Below are 20,738 nucleotides of genomic sequence, written 5' to 3'. Positions count from 1 at the left end.
TTTACGAGGATGTCGGACTAAATAAATGAGACTAAATAACAATTTTGAATTTGTTACCAACAAAAGTGTCACAGAAAGCCGACTGTCGAATGAAAGGAGGTCGGATTAACATGATTTGACTGTAGTTCACATGTGACTGTGTGCGTGTGTGTGCGTATGTGTGTGTGCTCGCGCATGCGTGTGTGTGCGTGTGTATGTGCATGCATGCATGACACAGAGGCTAAACACAGAATCTGAACATTCATGAGCATGTCACTATAGATTACAGAGATGTAAATGTAACATTTGGCACAAGCAAAAACTGTGTACAAAAAATACCTTGAAAACAGACAATACAGGTGATACCAAATTACTAATCAAGGGCAACATCTTCTATGATTGCTTGGATTGATGAACAATTTCAAATATACTACATAAAAAGTCTTCATACCAATGTATCCATGGAAAAACAGAAAACATTAATATACTGAGTCAAAAAAGAAACTTCACAAAATATAATTTTTAAAAATAATGGATATTTTTTCTCTGATGATACATCTATGTATCCGAAATGGGATTCCTATCTTTCGACTCTCGAAAAACGTTAGTAAAACCCACTCAAATCCATCCATTCGTCATGCAAATGACGCTAGTGCTAAATCAGGTTTTGCATGTGCAGTTTATCTCGCGATCTTCACATCGAGTTTTATTTATTTGCACATGTTTGCATTGGCCTAAATAATAGAAAAAAAATTTTAAGCCACAGTTCTAACTGTACTTTCAATGCCACGATTGTGAAACTTGCCAACGTGAACTTGCTGTTGCCATGTTGCAAGCGGGAAGATCAGTTATTGATGTCGCAAAAACAATGGGATGCAGCCTTCGTACTGTGTATGACTTGCGAGGTCATCTACAACACACTGGCACCACTCGCCCAAGGTCGGGTCGTCTACGTGTGACGTCATGAGCAGAAGACCGCCAAATCATCCTATGTCACCTACTTGACAGATATCTGCCAGCTACACTAACCAGGGCTGTGATATTAGAGGTCAACTGTCCTCAAAGACCATTTGAAATCGGCTGTGAGTTGCCAATCTCCATTCTCGACGTCCATATTGTGGGCAAATACTGACACCGTTTCATCAACATCCACGTCTGCTGTGGGCCCAATGTCACCTCCAGTGGACCCAGAGAGACTGGAATCAAGTCGTCTTTAGCGATGAATCCAGGCTTACCCTGGATACCCAGCTAGCCCTGTGTTGTGTACAGGAAGTCAACAGATAGGGGCGTGGAAGTTAAATGGTGTGGGGTGCTGTTGCTCATTGCGACCAGGTGCTCATCCCTGACCCTATTCCTTTCATGGCCCCTCATGGCCCAGGTCTACAGTTAGTACATGATAATGCTCGGCAGCATACCAGGATGTTGACATGAAATTTCCTTCAAAACGCTTCCTTCAAAATCACGGACTGGCCATCGAGGGTGCCCTGACCTTAATCCAATAGAACACATTTGGGATGCACTTGGGAGAAGGCTTCGTGGTCTTAGGAACAAATCTCAGGATTTGCAGGAATTTGGCGCTGCCTTTCAAGAGCAATGGCGCAGAATCCCTAACCACGTGTTCACAAGAGTCAGGCAGTCGATGAGGAGACGGTGTTTGGCAGTGGTGAATGCGCGGGGCTGCCACACACAATATTGACCTGAGAAATTTTGAATTTTTATTCTTGTGCCTTGACATTCTGTATATCCATGTTTTGGAACCGTGGTGTAGCCTAATGGAACTGATTGTGACACTGTCAGTGTATCGAGTACATCACACAGATCTCAGCAATGAAATAATAACAATTTAACCATCTTATCATCTCTTGTTCTAGTACCCTGAAGAAAGAATGTGAAGTTTCTTTTTTGACTCAATATATTTATAAATGTTGTGTTTAACTGGCAAGTATATCCAGGGGTAGCAAATGTCTTTTCGAAAGGAAATATTTTAGAAAAAACATTTTGATTGGTTTGATTTTTCAAGCTGATATTCAAGAAACAACACCTCAAATAATAACCTGTTGTTTTATTATCGAACACCTTCAATAAAGAAATTAGTTTGGCTTATAAACCCAACCATATACACATTCTCCCTGTCTTTCCTAATCTCCTTCGAATAAGTTATGAATACTTTTAATGCAGTTAGAATGCAGTAAGAATACTTACAAGGCAGTTCAAATGCACCTCCAATGCCATTCCATATTTTTCCAACTTGAGTATACCTCGAATGTTTTGAACATTCAAAACATTTGGGCATCTTACAAATATTGACCCAAATAGTTGGAATGAAGTAAGAAGTTTTAGAATTCAGTTCCAGTTTCCAGGAATCTCCAGAAATTTTCATTCTGGCAGCATTCTTGCTCTTTCCCCCTCAAGTGTGACAGGGGTATAACGTTAACATTAACCTCCAGTCTTTAACACTGCACTAAGGTTATGTTACTGACTTACAATCACTTTAGTGCTTTGTGAAAGGGGGCCCTGTAAAATATCCTCCACTCTCCCATGCTCAATTAAACTCACTCACTCACTCACTCACTCAAATTGAAATAACCATAGTAAATGTGTTGATATGTGTACAGGGAAGCCTTCTGACTTTGGAAGCACACACATTATTGCACTCAAACATTACAAGGCTGACTCTTTGGCACTGCTATCTATTGTATTACCTCTACATAAATAGCTCTGGTATATACACATGTAAACCAATGCTAGTACACTGGCCTGACACAGTGTTTGACATAGATGACACCTGGCATGGCCATGGATGACTAAATCTCAGCCAAGCTAAACATTTTGAAAGAATAATTTAAGCATGCCTCTGAGTTTAATTGATATACATGGTGCTCCTTTTTTCTGTAGATGAATATGACCATGAAAAGTTAACAAAATATCCAGATTGCAGGCTGCAATCAATATTTACCCTTTATACACTGGACATGCAATTTTGGTTACGGTTTTGATACCTTTTGTAAAACAACATTTCTGGGAACAGACATTGTGGTTTTTCTGACCTGGTGAAATTTGATACTACTTTCCATCTTCTATAGCCAGCAGGCCTACCACACCAGAAGACAGAGTATTTAGCACACTGGTCTGACATTAAATGGCATATACATTTGTACTACATCGAGTTAACTAGCAATAAAATCACTAAACTGGAATGACTTCAAACAATGTATTACATAGCAGGTTTTTGCAAAAATCTAAACCCTTAGTGTGAATGATATTGTGGCATAAATATCAATATTAACTTGAAATTATCTTAAAATGAGGACATTTAGGATTTAACAATAACCACTGGCAAACTCTAGCGCAAATGGGATTGTGCAGCATAGAGAATATGGCCAGTCTTCTTATACTCGTATGTGAGCAAAACAATCAAAGGTTGGCAACAAACTTCCTTTGCTTAAGTTCGAAAAATATTTTATCAAAGGTACACTCCCATTCCCTCACATGATGTGCTCTCAGATTTTCAACCCCATATTTAATGATCCCTCAAATGAAATATATTTTATTCAACATTTTAAGCGCTACTTGTGGTATTCAGATCATTCTTTGCCTCCATTACCCCTTCCAGCTTACGGTTCAACAAAGTGAAGTGAACAATGTTGAATAACATATATTTCACACAAGTAATTATTCAACAAGGGGTTGAAAACCCGACAGCACAACCCAGTGAAGAAAATGAGTGAGTGATTTTAGTTTTACGCCACTTTTAGCAATATTCCAACAATATCACACGGGGGACACCAGAAAATGGGCTTCACACATTGTACCCATGTGAGGAATCGAAAGCGGGTCTTCGGTGTGACAAGCGAACGCTTTAACCACTAGGCTACCCCACCACCCCCCAGTGAAGAAAAGGGTGTATACCTTTGATAGTGTAGGTATTTTATTTTGACATGAAAATTTTTTATCAAACCAAAGCGCCGAAGTACATTGCCAACCTTTGCTCACTTCCCTGCATATAAGAAGACTGGTCACGTTCTCACATTCTCTATGCTGTGCAACCCCATTTGCGTTAGAATTCGCCTGTGCCTCCACAGACGGAGAACACATGAAAACATTGAGTATGATCAGTATCATCACATTTGATTTTAATATCAAAATAGAAGATGAAGAAATCTCTACAGTTTATATCTGTTAGTGAGTGAGTGAACTTGGTTTTCGGCTTTTCGCAATATTCCGGCAATATCACATCAGGGACACCAAAAATGGATTTCACACATTGTTCCCATGTGGGGAATCAAACCCAAGTCTTCAGCATGACAAGTAAACTATTTAGCCACTAGGCTACCTCATCGTCCATATTCCCATCACCTCATGTAATTACATCATGTAAATTTGAGAGTTTGATAACCCAAACCATCAGTGATATACCGACACCGGAATGATTTTCTGTGACATCCACATTATGCTTTTCAACTTTATTGGTTGTCCTGCAAACCTTTAGGCCTATAATTTCATACAGGTCGAAAAAATAGGACTGATCTGTCTGATGCATCCTAAATGAAACTCACAACATTACATCAAAACCTAGAAACACTTTGTGTTATGATTTTGCACAACTTTTACGATGTAGTTGTAAACATTTAGGAGTACAAAATTTGTAGTCTTTATACTCGAAGGGAACCTTTCCTGTTATGTCCACCCCACACTGATAGCAGCGACTGAAACAGAAAATAGAGAGGTGAGTTCATGGTTCTTTCGAAATATGCATTTGTCAGAGATTCAAGGGAACTCTAACGGAGAATCAAACTTTTACTTCACAGCTGGTGGACTTTGCGAAGATATATGTCTTGAGTAATGCATTGCTCTTCGTATGAGGCAAGACACCATACTGGATTGTCAGACTAACTAGCTTGGTTCATTGTGTTTCATTATATATTAATTGATGCTCAATGATGTCAGGCACTGGATTGTTTAGTATTTGGCCATATAGTGTGTTTGGCTGGGCACCTTGGTCCAGTGTTCAGTTACACAGCTGATCCAAATGTTTGGCTACACACCTGTGCCCAGTGTTTGTCAATACAGCTGTGTCAAATGTTTGGCTGTGCATCTGTGCCGACTGTTTGACTGCACAGCTGAGCCAAACTTTTGACTGTATACCTGTTATTTTGTTAGATTTTCAGGTCCAATCCTCCTTATATGGCAATACTTGATATGTATTCCCTACATTCTTGTCTGGCCATTGTTTTCACTCAACACAAGTGTAAAGATATACAAGTGTTACCATGGTTACCTTAGTACAGATGGTGCTGCTCCCTGGACTTCCTGTTGCTGCAAGATCCTACGTTCAGCTGCTAGTGCTCGCTAAAGAAAGGACAATTTTTTCTATCATCAACATGATTCAGCATTAGCATGTTTGTAAAGTATACACAAAGTACTCAGATGACAATTGAGGACCAATCTCATTACAATCAGATCTTTCAAAAGGGTTCAGCATTAGCATGTTTGTAAGATGAAAGCTGAGGACCAATCTTGTTACAATCAGATCTTTTACTCAGGGATGACACTTCTGAATCAAGATACAAAAACATGTCCATGGAAATGAGAGCAAACTTTAACTTTAATCTAAATGAAGGATGCATAGAATCTTGAGCCAATCAGATGTCAGATTGCCAATAGCAAACCTTCACAAACAGACATGTTTTGTTTTGTATTTGTTGTTGACAAAGCAGACAATAGGTCATGCATCAGTCAAGTCAGGGAGCCAGAACAATATCAGTCAGAAGCATCCAAAAGGTCCTCAGCAACCCATGCTTGTAGTAAGAGGTGGGTGGGATTGGGAATTCAGTCTCACTGACTTGGTTGATCAACGTCATCACATCCCAATTGCATAGATCGATGCTCATGCTGTTGATCACTGGATTGTCTGGTCACTGCTATATAGCTTGAATATTGCTCAGTGTGGCATTAAACAATAAGAAACAAAGACCAGATCTTCTGTGTGTTGATGTATATGGGATATTACCTTCTCACGATCAGAGAGTAACAAGAATCTCTTCCTCTCTTCCTCCTCTGCTCTTGCCTTAGCCATCTCCACCTTCTTCTCCTACAAGGAAGACAAAAACAGGTCATTATATCCCCATGCAGTCTGCACTGAATATGATTTGAAAGTAATTGAATATGGGAGAGATTTGAGACTGAGTTAGCTCTTATGCTGCTTTTAGTGATATGAAGGTGCTGGGTGCATCATAAATGGACCAGACACACAGACCCATGCGGGAATGAAACCCAGGTCTTGAGTAGGTGCCTTCACCACTTGGCTACCACACCACCTCTTCAGAGCCAGAAAAAAAAACATGATAAGTCAGTCTTGTTTTATAAGTGAATTTAGAGGCAGACTTTCAGAGGCAAGTATTAAAGGCTTGTTGTTAGTTTGCAGTCAGCAATGTACAAGCTGTATCATGACAGCCTTAAATAACAGTATGGACTTTGGATAATTGATGTAGATGATTGTGGATTGGGGAGGGGAGGCTGAATGGGTGGGTGTGGGTGGGAGGGTGTAGGGGTGGGTTGGCCTAAATATATAACATATAGAAAGGTGTGACAGTAAAATGGCGCCCCAACTCACCTCGGTTCGTTTTTGGTCTGACAAACACTTCTGTCGCTTTGATCGTTTAAAAAACTGCACAATTTATACTCCATTCACTTCTGTGAAGTACCTTGCACATCACTAACCTGCTGATTTTATGTCAATTTAAAGCTTTCATGAATTTTACCGTCCTTTCTCCAATGAAGTCAGGATATGCCCGGAAGTAAACAAATCTTAGGCTACAGACTAGCACCAAATAGCAGAGCAAGTCTCTGATTGGATAGCATTTTCTATTATTCCCACCTCTTTTAACATGCAACTATAATAACCAATCAGAGACTCACTCTACTATATGATTTGGCTATGGTGAACTGGTTTGGCTGTGGTGAGCTGGTTTGGTTGTAGCTGATTTAGCTGTGTTGAGCAGTGTTGAGCCATTGTGAGTTAGTTTGGCTACTGTGAACTGGTTTGGTTGTGGGGAGCTGGTTGTGGTGAGCTGGTTTTGGTTGTAGCTGATTTAGCTGTGTTGAGCAGTGTTGAGCCACTGTGAGTTAGTTTGGCTACTGTGAACTGGTTTGGCTGTGGTGAACAGTTTTGAGCTGCACTGGTTATGATGAGCAGTTATGAGCTGGCCTGGTTGTGAACTGGTCTGACTTGCTGTTGGGTTACAGTAAGCTGGGTTGGTTATGGTAAGATAAGTTGAGCTGTGCTGAGCAGGAGTGATCTAGTTAGTTACAACACCTTCGGCCACACAAAGACATGCCAGCACAAAGTGCAACAGTAGTTCCACAATAAGCTGCACCAAAACATAGCAGTGTGCAACAGTAACACACACTGAGAAGCCTGTAAAGAACAAAGCAGTTGTCTACAACCCTTACGCTTTAACGTGGGCCACAGATAACAAAATAATATAACAGTTTGTAAGACTACTACTACTACTACTACTACTACTACTACTACCACCACTACCACCACCACCACCACTACTACTACTGATGCTGCTGCAACAACAACAATAGCAGCAGCAACAACAACAACAACAGCAGCAGCAGCAACAACCACAACAACAACAATACTGTTGTTGCTGCTAATCTGGGATATATCCTGAGTCCCCGGGACTCATACTCTTAATCTTCAGGGGTCCTGGACTACATAATGGGGGTCCTAGTCACTTAAATATTATCATCAATACTATATTACAATAATGTTGCAATCAAGTTACTGTTATTGTATTGTGTATCATGATCATAAAAGTAATTTAATTGCAAAAGATATCATAACTCGGCTAGTAGCAGACTCATAACATATTGTTACTTGATCAACATTTTAAAAAAAAGTATTTGGACATTTTCAGCATTTCTGGCTGCTACTACCACTACAGAAGTAGCAAGGGACTGACCATGCTTCTTCTCTATGAACCATGACAACAGTCTGAGATTGTCTACCTTTAGACGTTCCTGCTTGGCTTTCTTCTGTTGCTTCTTTTTCTCAGCATCCTTAAGACGCTTCTGTGCTTCCATCTCAGGTGTCAGTGCACATGGGATCTAGGTAAACAGGATCTCACATAACAAATCTGTCATCATCAAACTAGATGTTATCTAGATCAGGATTGAGCGAGTGTGCGGGCCAGTTGAAGTAATCATTGAACCAGTTAGGCTGGCAGAGAAACATAACTCATCAGTCTATACATTCTCTGATAGCCAGATACAAAGGCTAAAAATGTAATACACTGATGTAGAGAGGAGTTTTGTGCACCTCAGTAGATTTTGGGTAGGACAGGCAATTCTTGACTCTGGACCAGGTGAGCTATGGTGTCAGATGTCATCTATCGGGACCAGGTGAGCTGTGGTATCAGCTGTCATCTACCTGGACCAGGTGAGCTATGGTATCAGCTGTCATTTACCTGGACAAGGTAAGTTATGGTGTAAACTTTAACCTACCAGGACCTGGTGACATATAATGTCAGCTGTCATCTACACAATCAGGTGAGATATGATGCCAGACATCATCTACCTGGACCAGGTGAGCTATGATGTCAGCTGTAACCTACCTGAGCCTTGCTGTAATCAAACTTCTCGGGAAACTCTCCCATAAATCTCCGGAATTCATTCCTTGTCTCCTTGCTTGTGGTAACAGAGTAAGGCACCTTGCCAAACTTGTCTCTGAATAATAAGAACTCAAATTGAGATAACACAACTTACAAAATTCATGAAAGTCAAACAAAAGTGGGAAGAGAATATCCTTGGAAAAATATTTACGGCACTGTATTTACAGCAGATCTGATTCCCCTGTCTAGCCAGCCAATACCCAGCTCCCATGGTATGAAAACAGATTGTCCAGGTATGATTCTATCTGCTGACATCAGTAAAAAGAGACTGGGACACTTACTTCATTGTGGGATCAGCCCCTGCCTTCATCAACAGTCGAATCAGGGATGGATAGCCACCTTTCGAGGCCACATGGAGCAACGTCGTACTGTTGTCACCAAAAGGTTCATTCAACACTTCAGCAGTGATAAGGGGAGATAACTCACAGGTTGGTTGGACTAGACCTAATGTCAAACCAGGCAAAGCTGCAGGTTTTGTGGTCTGTATTTTCTCTTGCAATTCTTTCTCCAAAGACTCGCCATTTTTATGTCTATCAGAATCCACAATTTCATCTTTCAAGGAATCTACAAGTTCCACATCATCCTGAAAACTCTTAGTGGCACTCTCTGGCACAATGTCTCCACAGCCTGTCACTTTGATTTCATAATCTCCCTCTCCTAAATGGAAACTCTCCTCCTTGAAATTTTCAGTCTCAAAACCAGAATCCAGAATGTCCTTTTTCCCTTCTGACGTTGTTGCATGATCTTCTCTTGATATGTCCTCCCTGTCATCTCCCCCTACAGACAGGACCTGTGTCTCTCCTGACACAACAGGTGCCCCCTCCTCCCCCTGTGGTGTTGTGTCGTCTGTCTGGGGACTGTCTATACAAGCTGCTGGATGGTTGAAGATGGCCAACAAACTACGGAGTGCATTCTTGTCTCCAACTTTGCAGGCAGTGTACAAGGCGTTACGCAGGTGGTATCTTTCCTCAGCTGAAATGCAAAAAGCATGCCAAGGTTAACATAGACCTCAAGTGTAAATGTTCTACATTGCACGAAAAATTAACTGAATATGGCTTCAAAGACTTGAAATGAATCGTTTTTCTTAAGCTGAAAAACATACTGCAAAGTTGCTGTCTACCAAATGCAACAGTACAAATGATGCTGTCTGTCTTCATAAATTTACAACTTCTGCTAATTCAGAAAACTATTTGATCACTACAGCAATACTTGAGCAGATTGTAGGAGGAACATTTTCAGCTATTGATCTTTCTAGCCACTCTAGTTCCTAATGTCCTAGAGAACATAGCACTAGAGTGAAACCTACGAGCATTGGTATGGTAAGGAATTACAAGTCTTTATTGGTGATTAACTTCTTTATTGTACAATAGCGAATTTACAATATAGTTACTTATACCGTTTTCAAGCATGAGGTGGTGAAGGAGTACAGTAGGATAAATATAGGTTACATGAGGGTTAACAAAGACAATGTATGGTAAAATAAGATTTCTATTGCTCACAACTTACAGAATGCCTCTCAAACACATATTTGGTATGTGTAAAGAACCATAAATCTGGTCATTATAAGACAGCTCGACAACTAGTACACCCTATAAGGTTTAGTGAGTAGAGAAAACCCTGACCCATGTACCATTCAATTTGACTTGGAAGTAAGGCCTACTTTTTCACACATATCAACATTTTGCATTTTTTCTTGAGACTGTTTAACTCAAAATGTAACTGAAGGACATGACAGACTTACTCACCAAACATGTCACCTTCTGGTTCCACTTGATGTTTCAAAGATGGCCGTCGCTTCCGTTTGTTCTTCTTCCTGCGTGGCCCTTTCCCAGTATGCTCAAATGGCTGCAGATCAAGTGTACTAATGGCTTCCTCCATTTCCACAAGGTCTGCCTCACTGGCGGTTGATGTTGCTGACGATGATGGCTGATTGTCCTCACAAAGCAAGTGATCTGATCCAGACAGAACGAACAGCAGTGAGAAAGGGATCTTAAGTGATAGTCATGTGATAGTCATGTGATGGTCATGTGACAGTCATGTAACATCCGGTAAGTTTCACAATATATCTTAAGTAATAAAGACAGGGACATAAAAACAATGTGTGAGTGCGGGAATACTTTTTTCATTCCAACCTGTGAATGAAAGTAACTAGTGATTGACGGGTTGAGTAAAGATTACTGGTCACAGTAACCTTCCATCAGCTATCTCAAATTTGAATGGTAATGTGCACGTAATGTGCCAAATGCCCATCAGTCAGCTTTCTTTGTATACTCCTATACTAGAATGGCTGGTTTGTTGCTTAAAACAGCACTGCAATATTCCATTAACATGGTGGCAGCTTGTAAACATTCCAGTCTGGACCAGAAAATCCAGTGATAATAACCATGAGTATCATTCAGCGAGCCCGACCACCTGATTGCCTTTAACAAGAAGTATGGGTTGCTGAAGACCAGTAGTAACCTGATTCTTCACATGTGATATACCCCTATACTCCTCAGGAAGCTGAGAATGAAAATCAAGCGAACACTGAGTATTCAATAGGGGTGGATTAGGGATGTAAGAATACTATTATCATTTTCTGATCATCACGTTACCTTTTGACAAAACTTACTATGAATACACAATGTCATTTAGAAAGCGGTCAAATGTAACACATGTTATATTCGGAATTACCTTTTCCCAGTAAAGTACTGATTCTTGTACTTTTGGTAGGTTGAGTCCCAACTGGGGTTCGAACCCACACCCTGGTGAGAGTCAGGCACCTAATCACCAGCACACAAAGTCAGCCGTCTACCCCACTCAGCTACCCTTGTGGTGGCTGAGTGGGTTATATAGCTGTCTGTAACTATAAGGGCACTATGCAAAGGTCAAGAAATCAAGTTTGGTAATATGCCAGTTTGAAAAGACTCTGCAAGGTAAACTGAACACCTTGGACAGCTGGGGTACCCAAGCCCTTGTTCCATTATGACAGACATCACCGGCCTTAACACATGTCATGTGGTGTCATAGACTGTTTCTACATACCCGGAAGAATGAACTTGCCCGTCTGTTTGTTGCTGGGACTGCCACTAACAAATTTAGGGGAGGCAGCTAGTGGGGACACACTTAAATCTTTGTCTTTCAGTTTCCGTGGCGATCGGCGAAGCAAATCGTCTGACACAATCTCCAGTCGTCCTGTCTCAGGACTGAAGTGTCGCAGAGGTGACACTGGCAGAAAATCCTTTACATTCACCTCCTCACCTGAAAACAGCAGTTGACAAAGGTGTGTGAAAAATATTTATGAACTGTCTTGAGTACAAATACTTTCTGCCTAAACCTAAAATCATAAAAATCACATCTGGTCCTTCATATCTTCAGAGAACACTGAGAGGGCCAAGGCACTGTTGCACAAAACGACCCTAGTGCTAAGGCAGGGCATGATCTAGTGTTTCACTACTAAGAGCAACCCAATATTACAATGTGCAAACTAGTTGGTTGAGCAATGTTGGGCAAGGAGAGTGCTTGGATGGGTGACCATTTTTTGCAGCTCGACTCCTGAAAGTTTCTAGGACTTCAGTCCTGCTCCATAATGAAGCACACCTATGGCAAGTGAGTTTGTTGCTCTTCATCATCTAGCAGAAAATGGGTACCTGGTGGGATAAAAGGGATGACTATTAATGTTCTAGTGCTACACATCTTAGGTCATCCAGGGTAATAATATCCATCACACTGTATGTGCCTGTGTATTTTCAGAGCTATATATGTGGCCTTATTATTAAAGTTGAGCAGATTTTTAGTTACTCAGATATCATTGCACTTGTCACCTTGGCAACAGGTAATTTGGACTTCTTTCTTACCATAACACTCAACTGATGCCAACATTTGGTGAACTCGTTTAACTTCATTCAGAGTTGGTCGACGTGTTGGGAAAGGAACTGTTCGGATGCGAAAATCATCCTTCTTAAATGGTGGGTTCTTGCCAGCATAAAACATCAGTCTGTTGAAGCTTGGTGCTCGGAGGAAAATGAGGTCACATTTCTTCAGGTGGTCAGACCACGTGGCCAGGAGATCTTGAACTTCCTGGACACACAACATGGAAGGGTGTTACTGGGTAAGATTAGCAGTGCCTATACCAATCACACATGCTCATGTAATCCTGAGCAAAACAACACTGAAGCAGCATTGTGTAAAAGCTGAAGGTAAATGTACTGAACAGCAAAAGAAACACAACTCTGTTTATTAGTCATGTTTTGAAATAGAAGACATAAACATGAATGCTTACAATCATGAGATTTCATTTTTCAAAAAAATGTGTTTCTTTTGCCATTCAGTATACAAATATGAATAAACAATGCAATTTTAGAAAGTGGTCAGATGTAACATATGTTATATTTGGGAGTACACTATCTCAGTAAAGTATGGATTCTGCGGCTTCCATGGTGGGCGAGTGGGTAAGACATCTGACTTTGTGTACTGACAATTATGTGCAGACCCTGAGGGTGTGGGTTCAAATCCTGGATGGATTCAACCTAATGAAAGTAGTAGAATCTGTATTTTACTCAGAAAGTGTCATCCAAAAAACCATATATGTGATACTTTGAGGTTTTCATGTTAAATGACGACTAAGGAAAGGATAAACAAGGACAAAGTTCATACTTTCAGACAAATGCATGTTCAACACATCACACTCACACAGGAAGTCGTTTGACTGCAGTAGCCATTCATACGGGTAAAATTGTCAATAACGGCAATTCCTCCACATAAATCCAGATGTTTTTACCTGCATGAGTGCTGCCTCGTTATGGCGCCTGATGCTGGCACCTGCTGACTTGGGGGCGTTCCCCTGGCTGTCTCGACTGCCCTGTGCCGTTCCACGTTTTGCCCGGACCACATACCGATGAAAGGTCTTGTGGACTACCAAAGTCTCCCTGAAAATGTCACACAAATCTGTTCAGTCCCTTATCCTCATCCTGCCCGAATACACCGACAACAATAACTTTCTTGTTTACACTTTCACTTACCCTTCAAACACTGCAGCAGCAAAATGGCCGCCTGCTGTCATACAGATCGCCCACTTGGTTTTCCGAGGCAGATCGGTAGCTGTGGCTATCAGGTCTGTCTGGGTGGTAGGAGGTTTCTGAAAAGAAACAAGGAAACAGACTATGGATTTATTACAGTGAGAGCGACATTTCCTTGTAGTGTTTGAGCAGATAGCTTGACTTTACTGGTCTCTAGCCAATAGGTTCTGATACCATTATCAAACAAGTGATGGAAGCAAATGCCTTGCAAAAAAGTCCTTCAGGTTGGTTTGAATGATTATGAACTGAACTGAATTATTCACTTACTTTTAAAAAACATTTCCTGTGATTGCCTTTACCTTTTTATGATACAGAAGGCATCGGAACACAGAAATTAGCTCCCCATCTTTGTTCTTAAAATAGACTTTTGGGTATTTTCTGGCTGTTCCTTCTATTGTCATGCCTCCCTCCGATTCACTGTCTGTACCACTGTGTGCTGAAGCTCCCCTCATATGCTGGGGTATCGCCATAGGTTTGCTCTTCCCTCTTCCACCACCAGTATCAGTGTCTGTGTCAGACAGTTCTGACTCATCCTCTGACCCGGATATGCTGGAGACATCACCTGGAATCACCCAGTGCTTTATCATTTTTATGTAAGGAAATGACCTTGCCCTTGCTTATATCCACAGGGCTTCCATATTAGATGGGCAGAACTATTTGAAGATAACCATGGGCTTTCAGATTTGCAGTTGTTATTGTGTGTTCAGTGGCCATGAATTGTATTTAAACCTAATCTGAAAAGCATAATGTCTCTTGACGCTGTAGAATACAAAGCTATGTATAATTGTCTGAAACATTCTCTCTCAATGTGAGTTCTTAAAGTTTTGAGACAAAAATGGCATCTCTCTGGAAAGTCTCATCAAAATTGATAATGTTGGTATGTTTGTTTGTTAACAATGCACTCTTCAATTTTCTACTACTATGGCAGCAGTCTGTAGCTAACGGAGTCTGACATCACAAGCCTCAATCTACACAATTGTGACATGATGACATGTGTCAACCAAGTGACAGAGTCTGACCACCTGATCCTGTTAGTCGCCTCTTACTACAAGCATTTGTTTCCTAATCTGTATCCTCATGGGTCCAATCGGATAACAATAGCAGTGTCCATTGAGTTGTACCTTACAACCGGCATGGGGGGATACGATGATTTCTAAACCTGAATCCACACAGTGTCACACACTGTTTACATGTATATATGTCGCTTTAAGTACCTGCGATTTTTTCAAACTCATCTTCACAGACAAAGTTGGATCCTTTGAGTCGAAGTTTCAAGTTGTATCTGTGCCAGTCTGATTTATAATGCTCTCTCTGAAAAGAAAAACATTTCATCACAGTGAGTGAATGAGAAAGTTTAGTTTTACGCCGCACACAGCAATATTCCAGCCATATGGCTGCGGTCTGTAACTAATCAAGTGTGGACCAGACAGTCAAGTGATCAACAGCATGAGCATCGCAATTGTCAACCAAGTCAGCGAGTCTGACCACCCGATCCCGTTAGTCGGCTTTTACGTGAAGCATAGTCACCTTTTATGGCAAGCATGGGTTGCTGAACGCCTATTCTACCCCGGACCTTCATGGGTCACATTTCATCACAGTTGGTGACTGTAAGGTAGGGTTGGTTGTTTGTTGTATAATGCTGCACTCCGAAATATTCCAGCTACATGACGGGAGTCTGTAAATAATCGAGACTGGACCAGACAATCCAGTGAGCATGGATCTATGCAACTGGAACATGATGGCATGTGTCAACCAAGGCAGCAAGACAGCAATATATACAGTTCAAGAAGAGGCTTTGATTAAACACATATATGTGATGCAGCAGTTAGGAAATGACTGTTGTGACTAAGTCAAAAACTGTTAATATGATAATAAACATCATTCACCAATTCATCATACAACATTCACCATAGTTACTTGAAATCTTAACAGAATAATATTTGAGAGTTAAACAGAAATAGTTCAAAACCTGTGACAGTAATGTATCCATGGACATGAAAATACATCTGTTTCAGCATAAAGTTTGATAGTGTTATTAAATCAGATGAAAACTTTCATTACTTCCACGAAGAGGCAATTCATTTGCATAATTTTTTAAAACCAATGCAACATGAAGCACATGATGGCAAAATTTTGATGAGCACATCAGATATGAATAGCTCCCTTTTTCAAGAGATTTGATAACATCTGACAAATTTACATAATATTATTAAACAATCGTGATAACTAATGTTTGGAGACAGCTGTTGTCAGTTTTACACTAAAACTAAGTGAACTGGCTGTTACTTAGGAGACTAAATAGAGACTCTGGTTTCATGTCACTTCCAAAACCATTATGTCACTGAGTGTATAGTGATGTAGGAGATATCAACAACTTTAGTCAAACGAACACTGTAATAGGTGACAAACTCAAAAGACAAATCAGAGTGAAGCTGGGGTGAGTGAGTGAGTTTAGTTTCACATTGTACTCAGCAATATTCCACCAGCATGAACATCAATTTACACAATTAGAATACAATGAAATACAGTGAGTCTGACCACCCAATCCTGTTTCTTGCCTCTTACCATTCGTAACTATTTGTCTCTTTCCATGACCTACAAGAAGACTCATACCCCTCTCATACCCCATTATTGCCAAGAATCGAGGCAAACCAATCAAATCACACGTAGTAAACTGCATTTCAAAACATGAAAATGGACCACTGGAACCGTTGAAACTTCACTACACTATTCCAAGCACAATTTAAAAATAAACTTTGAGCTAAAGGATGAACAACTTTCAACACTGAAACATATTTGCAAAGGGAATGATCGTACATTGCCATTTACCCACAGCATGTAGGATATTCTTAAAGCCATATTTGGAAATTCAGAGTTACCTTTCCTTGATACCCTTACTAGACTGTTCTCATCTCCATGCCTGTTTGCGCTTAGACAGGACCAAGTCATAAACATGGCCACGAGAGGGTACAAGACGTCACCTGGCTTGCCGGAATGACACGAGTAGTTACGAATGGCCTCTTACCACAAGCATAGTTGCCTTTTGAGGCAAGCATGGCTTGCTGAAGACCTACTCTATCCCGGATCTTCACTGGGTTACAGACAAATATGCGTAACCATAATGACAACAAGCTAAAGACAAAGTCAAACACAAAATTTGCTTGTAAGTTATTTTTAAATTCTGTAAATCCATCTGACATAAAATTTTCGCAACACAACACTGACAAAAGATCAAATGTAAATATGACAAGTACCTGTGCCCAGCGGGCGGCAAATTCAACACTGCAGAAGTTGCAGGACATCCTGTCGGACACCACATGCTGCCTCCTGTGGTGATGATGACTTGACACTTCTGGAAACAAGTCAACAGATATCTTGTCATTCACACATGGCTTTAGAGTGAGTGAGTGAGTATGGTTTTACGCTGCTTTCATCAATATTTCAGCAATATCACAGTGAGGGGAAACCAGAAGAGGGATGTGGATTGGCTTCAGAAGCAAAACTGATACAAGCATGTCCCCGAGTTTTAAAGAGTAACCACATCTGGGAAATAAGAAAGATTATGAAATGAATATTTTTCTCCCCTTTCATATCATGTAAAGAAAATGTTCTTGAAATAATGAAAAAGTCATGGAAAATCATGGAAACAAGTCATGAGGGAGATCCCATCATTCATTTGGATTCAGAACCAAAATTGATACAACCAGGTTTTAAAAAGAAACCCAACATGAAAAAAATATCAAATGCACAGTTTTTCTGTATTTTTCACATCAGAAAAGGGAGAGATGTGCTTCTCAAAATTACATCAGTCAAATGTCAGTCACAACAAACTTGACTGAAGACCCTTAAACACACATTGTTTGTTAGCTGAAACAGCTTATGAGTATGCAACTTACACAGACACTTTCAGTTTAAACATGTTAAAAAAGGCACAACATAAAATATCTCAAATCTAAATTTCCTGCAGACCTTGGATCATTATCTCCCTTTAATATGTTATGGGCACCAAGGTATTTCTTGCACTCCATGTGAAAATTACAGTGGTGTTCCGGTTAAAAGCATCGGGACTTCCGTACATTCATTTAGTCACAAACATAGGATAACATTGGATATTTACTTCTCCTTAGCACAGTTCTGAAGTCAGTGGACAAGCAGGATTTTCAAAGGCTGAAGACAACACAAATATGAGAAACTGCACGGTGCTATGTCTTACCTTTGTCTGAATCAGTGTTATCTACAATCCTGTCATCATCTTCAACACTGGGATTACATGTTGCTATGGTGATCCCGGTCAGCTTCTCCTGGGCCAGTCTTACATGGTGTAACATACAGGATGAGTAGTGCTGACTTTTCTTCTTTGGCAGCTTCCTGGGACTTTTGGTGCCCCCTTCCATTTTCTGTCATCATTGAAAACAGAGCTGGAATTACTTGCAGTTGAAACATACATACCTGATTATACTGATAGGTCAAACGAAAAACAATTGTTTCTGGTCTTTTTGATTTTCCAAAATGAATGTTGATGTAAACTTTTGTCTTTCAGGAAAACATTTGGGTTTGATATCAAAATGCTCTTTTCACAGCAGCTCATAAAGGTTCATTGATCTGACCTGTCCTCTGACAAACCATTCATCCTAAAATAGACATAGCCCAACAAGCACAACCTCAGGTCTGAAAATAGTGCGGTTCGGTGGGTGTGGCTTAGCTTTTTACTTTTAGATTCATTGGGAAATGAAATCAAAAGAAATGTTCCCAGTTAACCAATCAGATTGCCTAACACAATACAAATTTAATTATTGCAATATGAAACATGATAGGTTGTTCTTGGATCAGAAGGGGGCCATAGGTTGATGTACATTCTATGCTTGTTTATGCTCCCTGTTACATCATTGCCCCTAAGAGACCAGTAAACAATGTGTTTGTCTCAATGTATATTTTGGACTGTTTGAAGGATAGGCACTGGACCATGACAAGGAGTACTGGCATACTTCCGTAACACTACAAACACAAAGTACCAAACAAATTCCCACAGTTCAGTATTTCCAGTAACACAGACAAGGTGCATTGATTGGCTCGGGTACATTGATTGGATCAGGCAATCAGAAAACAACATTTTTGTGTGAGGTAAGATAAATTATCTTGTGGGTGACCTTACCAATATAATCATATCCTTGATCTGTTGAAAATATTACCATGTTTATGGCATCATGGTGTTGTCAAAACAAAAGAAAAGTTCTAAATTTACTTGACGGTGAGTTGCATATATACAGGATAAATTCAATATACATAAAAAAAAGATCTGATTGCTTAGCTGTGTTATGAATCAGCATGATCAGAGTGAGTGAGTGAGTATAGCAGCACTCAGCAACATTCCAGCTCTATGGCAGCAGTCTGTAAACAATCGAGTCTAGATCAGACAATCCAGTGATCAACAGCATCAGCATCAATCTATGGAATGGGGAACCGATGACATGTGTCAACAAGTCAGCGGGCCTGACCACCCGATTATTGCCTCTTTCCGCTTTTATGGCAAGCATGGGTTGCTGAAGGCCTATTCTACCCCAGTCCTTCATGGGCAAATGATGGGTCTAATGAATCAGAAATCATGTTACAACATAACATAATGAATCATACTGCATAACTTTGTTTAAGTTTATTGTCTTAACTCAGAGATATTCTTAGCTCTAAAGCACATTTCCATATCACTTTGTTCTCCAAACTACCTGTGTTTCCCAACTGATAACTATCTGAAACCCATAGACAACTCTGAATCCTTTTTCGTATTTTCCCAGGGTTAAAACCTGGCAGTCACACACCAGTATTATGAAATTACGTGTTTCACTAACTCGCTAATATTATTCCTATAAATCCTACCAACCCTATATTTTGAGAAGTGCTTATATTACAAAAACAGAAAAGAGATATTTTCTTCTTTGGCCTTAAACATATGTCCTACATGTTAGATGCCCACTTGGATCATGTTGATACAGTTATGGATATCACAAGAATATTTTAAAAGGGATCATTACCCATTTTTTTCAGTCTAAGTCAAGTTACGCTCAGTAAACTTAGGTTGCTGTACTGAGTTTAACAAACACTAGTAGAAGGTCATCTTCAAATTTTTTAACAAATGAAAAGTCAAAACATTGGTAGTCACATCATTCTAATAATCATTCTATGATATATCCTGAGCACTACGGCAAATACAGTCATTGGGGATGTTTGCAAAGCATCTAGACAAGATTCTCGTGACCAAATACTGTGTACAAACCCTGCTGATTTGACTGAGAGAACCGAGTGACGTACGTTTGTATTAAATGTCTTACCGCTTTGGGTTTTCTGCGTCTGAAACTCTTCAGACTGAACGGGATAATTTCTGCAGATGCCATGAAGGAAACACGGGTATATCTGGTTTTCTCAAACTGTCAAAATGTCATCACAGTCTGCTTGGGCCTGATGGTGGAACAGCTAGCTGGCTAGTGCTCCATGTCACTGTCGTACGAATTGTGAAATCTTCTCAATGTGGCTCTCGTATACACTTTCGAAACACAGAGTTTAATCAACCTACCTCTCTATTGACTGGTGGATGATTCTTCTGTTATATATCCCCTCTTTAGATGATTGCACCAGAAAAAATATTGGGTTAAGTTGTGCAACACTTATTTCATGGGCGCGGCCATATTAACAATCCGACATACGATATGCTGTAAAATTGATAAGTAAATATCTCAACTCATAAGAGTTACAGTTCACTTTGGGTTAATTATGGATTTTCTCATATCTGTCTGGCAGCGTTTATTGTGAGTATTTTCATTCAGTTTAGGAACACGTGCTTTAGCGACAACCAAAATTATTGCAAGCAATGAGTACATATAAAATGTAACTCATATACGAAAATAGTAAATATGTAATTATTTATGTTGTGTTTGCAGGGACAATTTTGATAAATGTTTCATGTAGGAGAAATACATTGGCACATACAGGTAGAATTTTAAGATATTGTTCAAAATCGAATCTTTGTATT

General features: G+C 40.1%; 1 protein-coding gene across 1 annotated transcript; it reads right to left on the bottom strand.

The window, feature by feature from the left end:
* Window positions 1–4,097: 4,097 nt before the first annotated feature.
* Window positions 4,098–20,403, bottom strand: LOC137256277 (tRNA endonuclease ANKZF1-like). Its single transcript, XM_067794017.1, has 16 exons — window positions 20,283–20,403; window positions 17,931–18,114; window positions 16,972–17,069; window positions 14,932–15,028; window positions 14,017–14,279; window positions 13,661–13,776; window positions 13,420–13,567; window positions 12,497–12,719; window positions 11,685–11,900; window positions 10,406–10,612; window positions 8,942–9,632; window positions 8,604–8,715; window positions 7,999–8,097; window positions 5,990–6,070; window positions 5,258–5,328; window positions 4,098–4,685 (listed from the first exon to the last, which is right to left on the bottom strand). The coding sequence occupies exons 2-16, from the start codon at window positions 18,109–18,111 to the stop codon at window positions 4,568–4,570; spliced, it is 2,721 nt and encodes a 906-aa protein (XP_067650118.1). The 5' UTR covers window positions 18,112–18,114; window positions 20,283–20,403; the 3' UTR covers window positions 4,098–4,567.
* Between the last annotated feature and the right edge of the window lie 335 nt (window positions 20,404–20,738).

This window comes from Haliotis asinina, chromosome 11, assembly GCF_037392515.1.
Source record: "Haliotis asinina isolate JCU_RB_2024 chromosome 11, JCU_Hal_asi_v2, whole genome shotgun sequence".
Lineage (NCBI taxonomy): Eukaryota > Metazoa > Mollusca > Gastropoda > Lepetellida > Haliotidae > Haliotis > Haliotis asinina.
The sequence above is the reverse complement of the archived record's forward strand: the minus strand, read 5'-3'. Positions and strand labels throughout refer to the sequence as shown.

Coding starts and splice junctions, on each gene's coding strand:
- LOC137256277 (XM_067794017.1), bottom strand. CDS start 18,111: ATGGAAGGGGGCACCAAAAGTCCCAGGAAGCTGCCAAAGAAGAAAAGT. Junction 11,901..12,496: donor GGCATCAGTTGAGTGTTATG/GTAAGAAAGAAG, acceptor TGCTGTTTTCAG/GTGAGGAGGTGAATGTAAAG. Junction 4,686..5,257: donor GCAGCACCATCTGTACTAAG/GTAACCATGGTA, acceptor TTTCTGTTTCAG/TCGCTGCTATCAGTGTGGGG.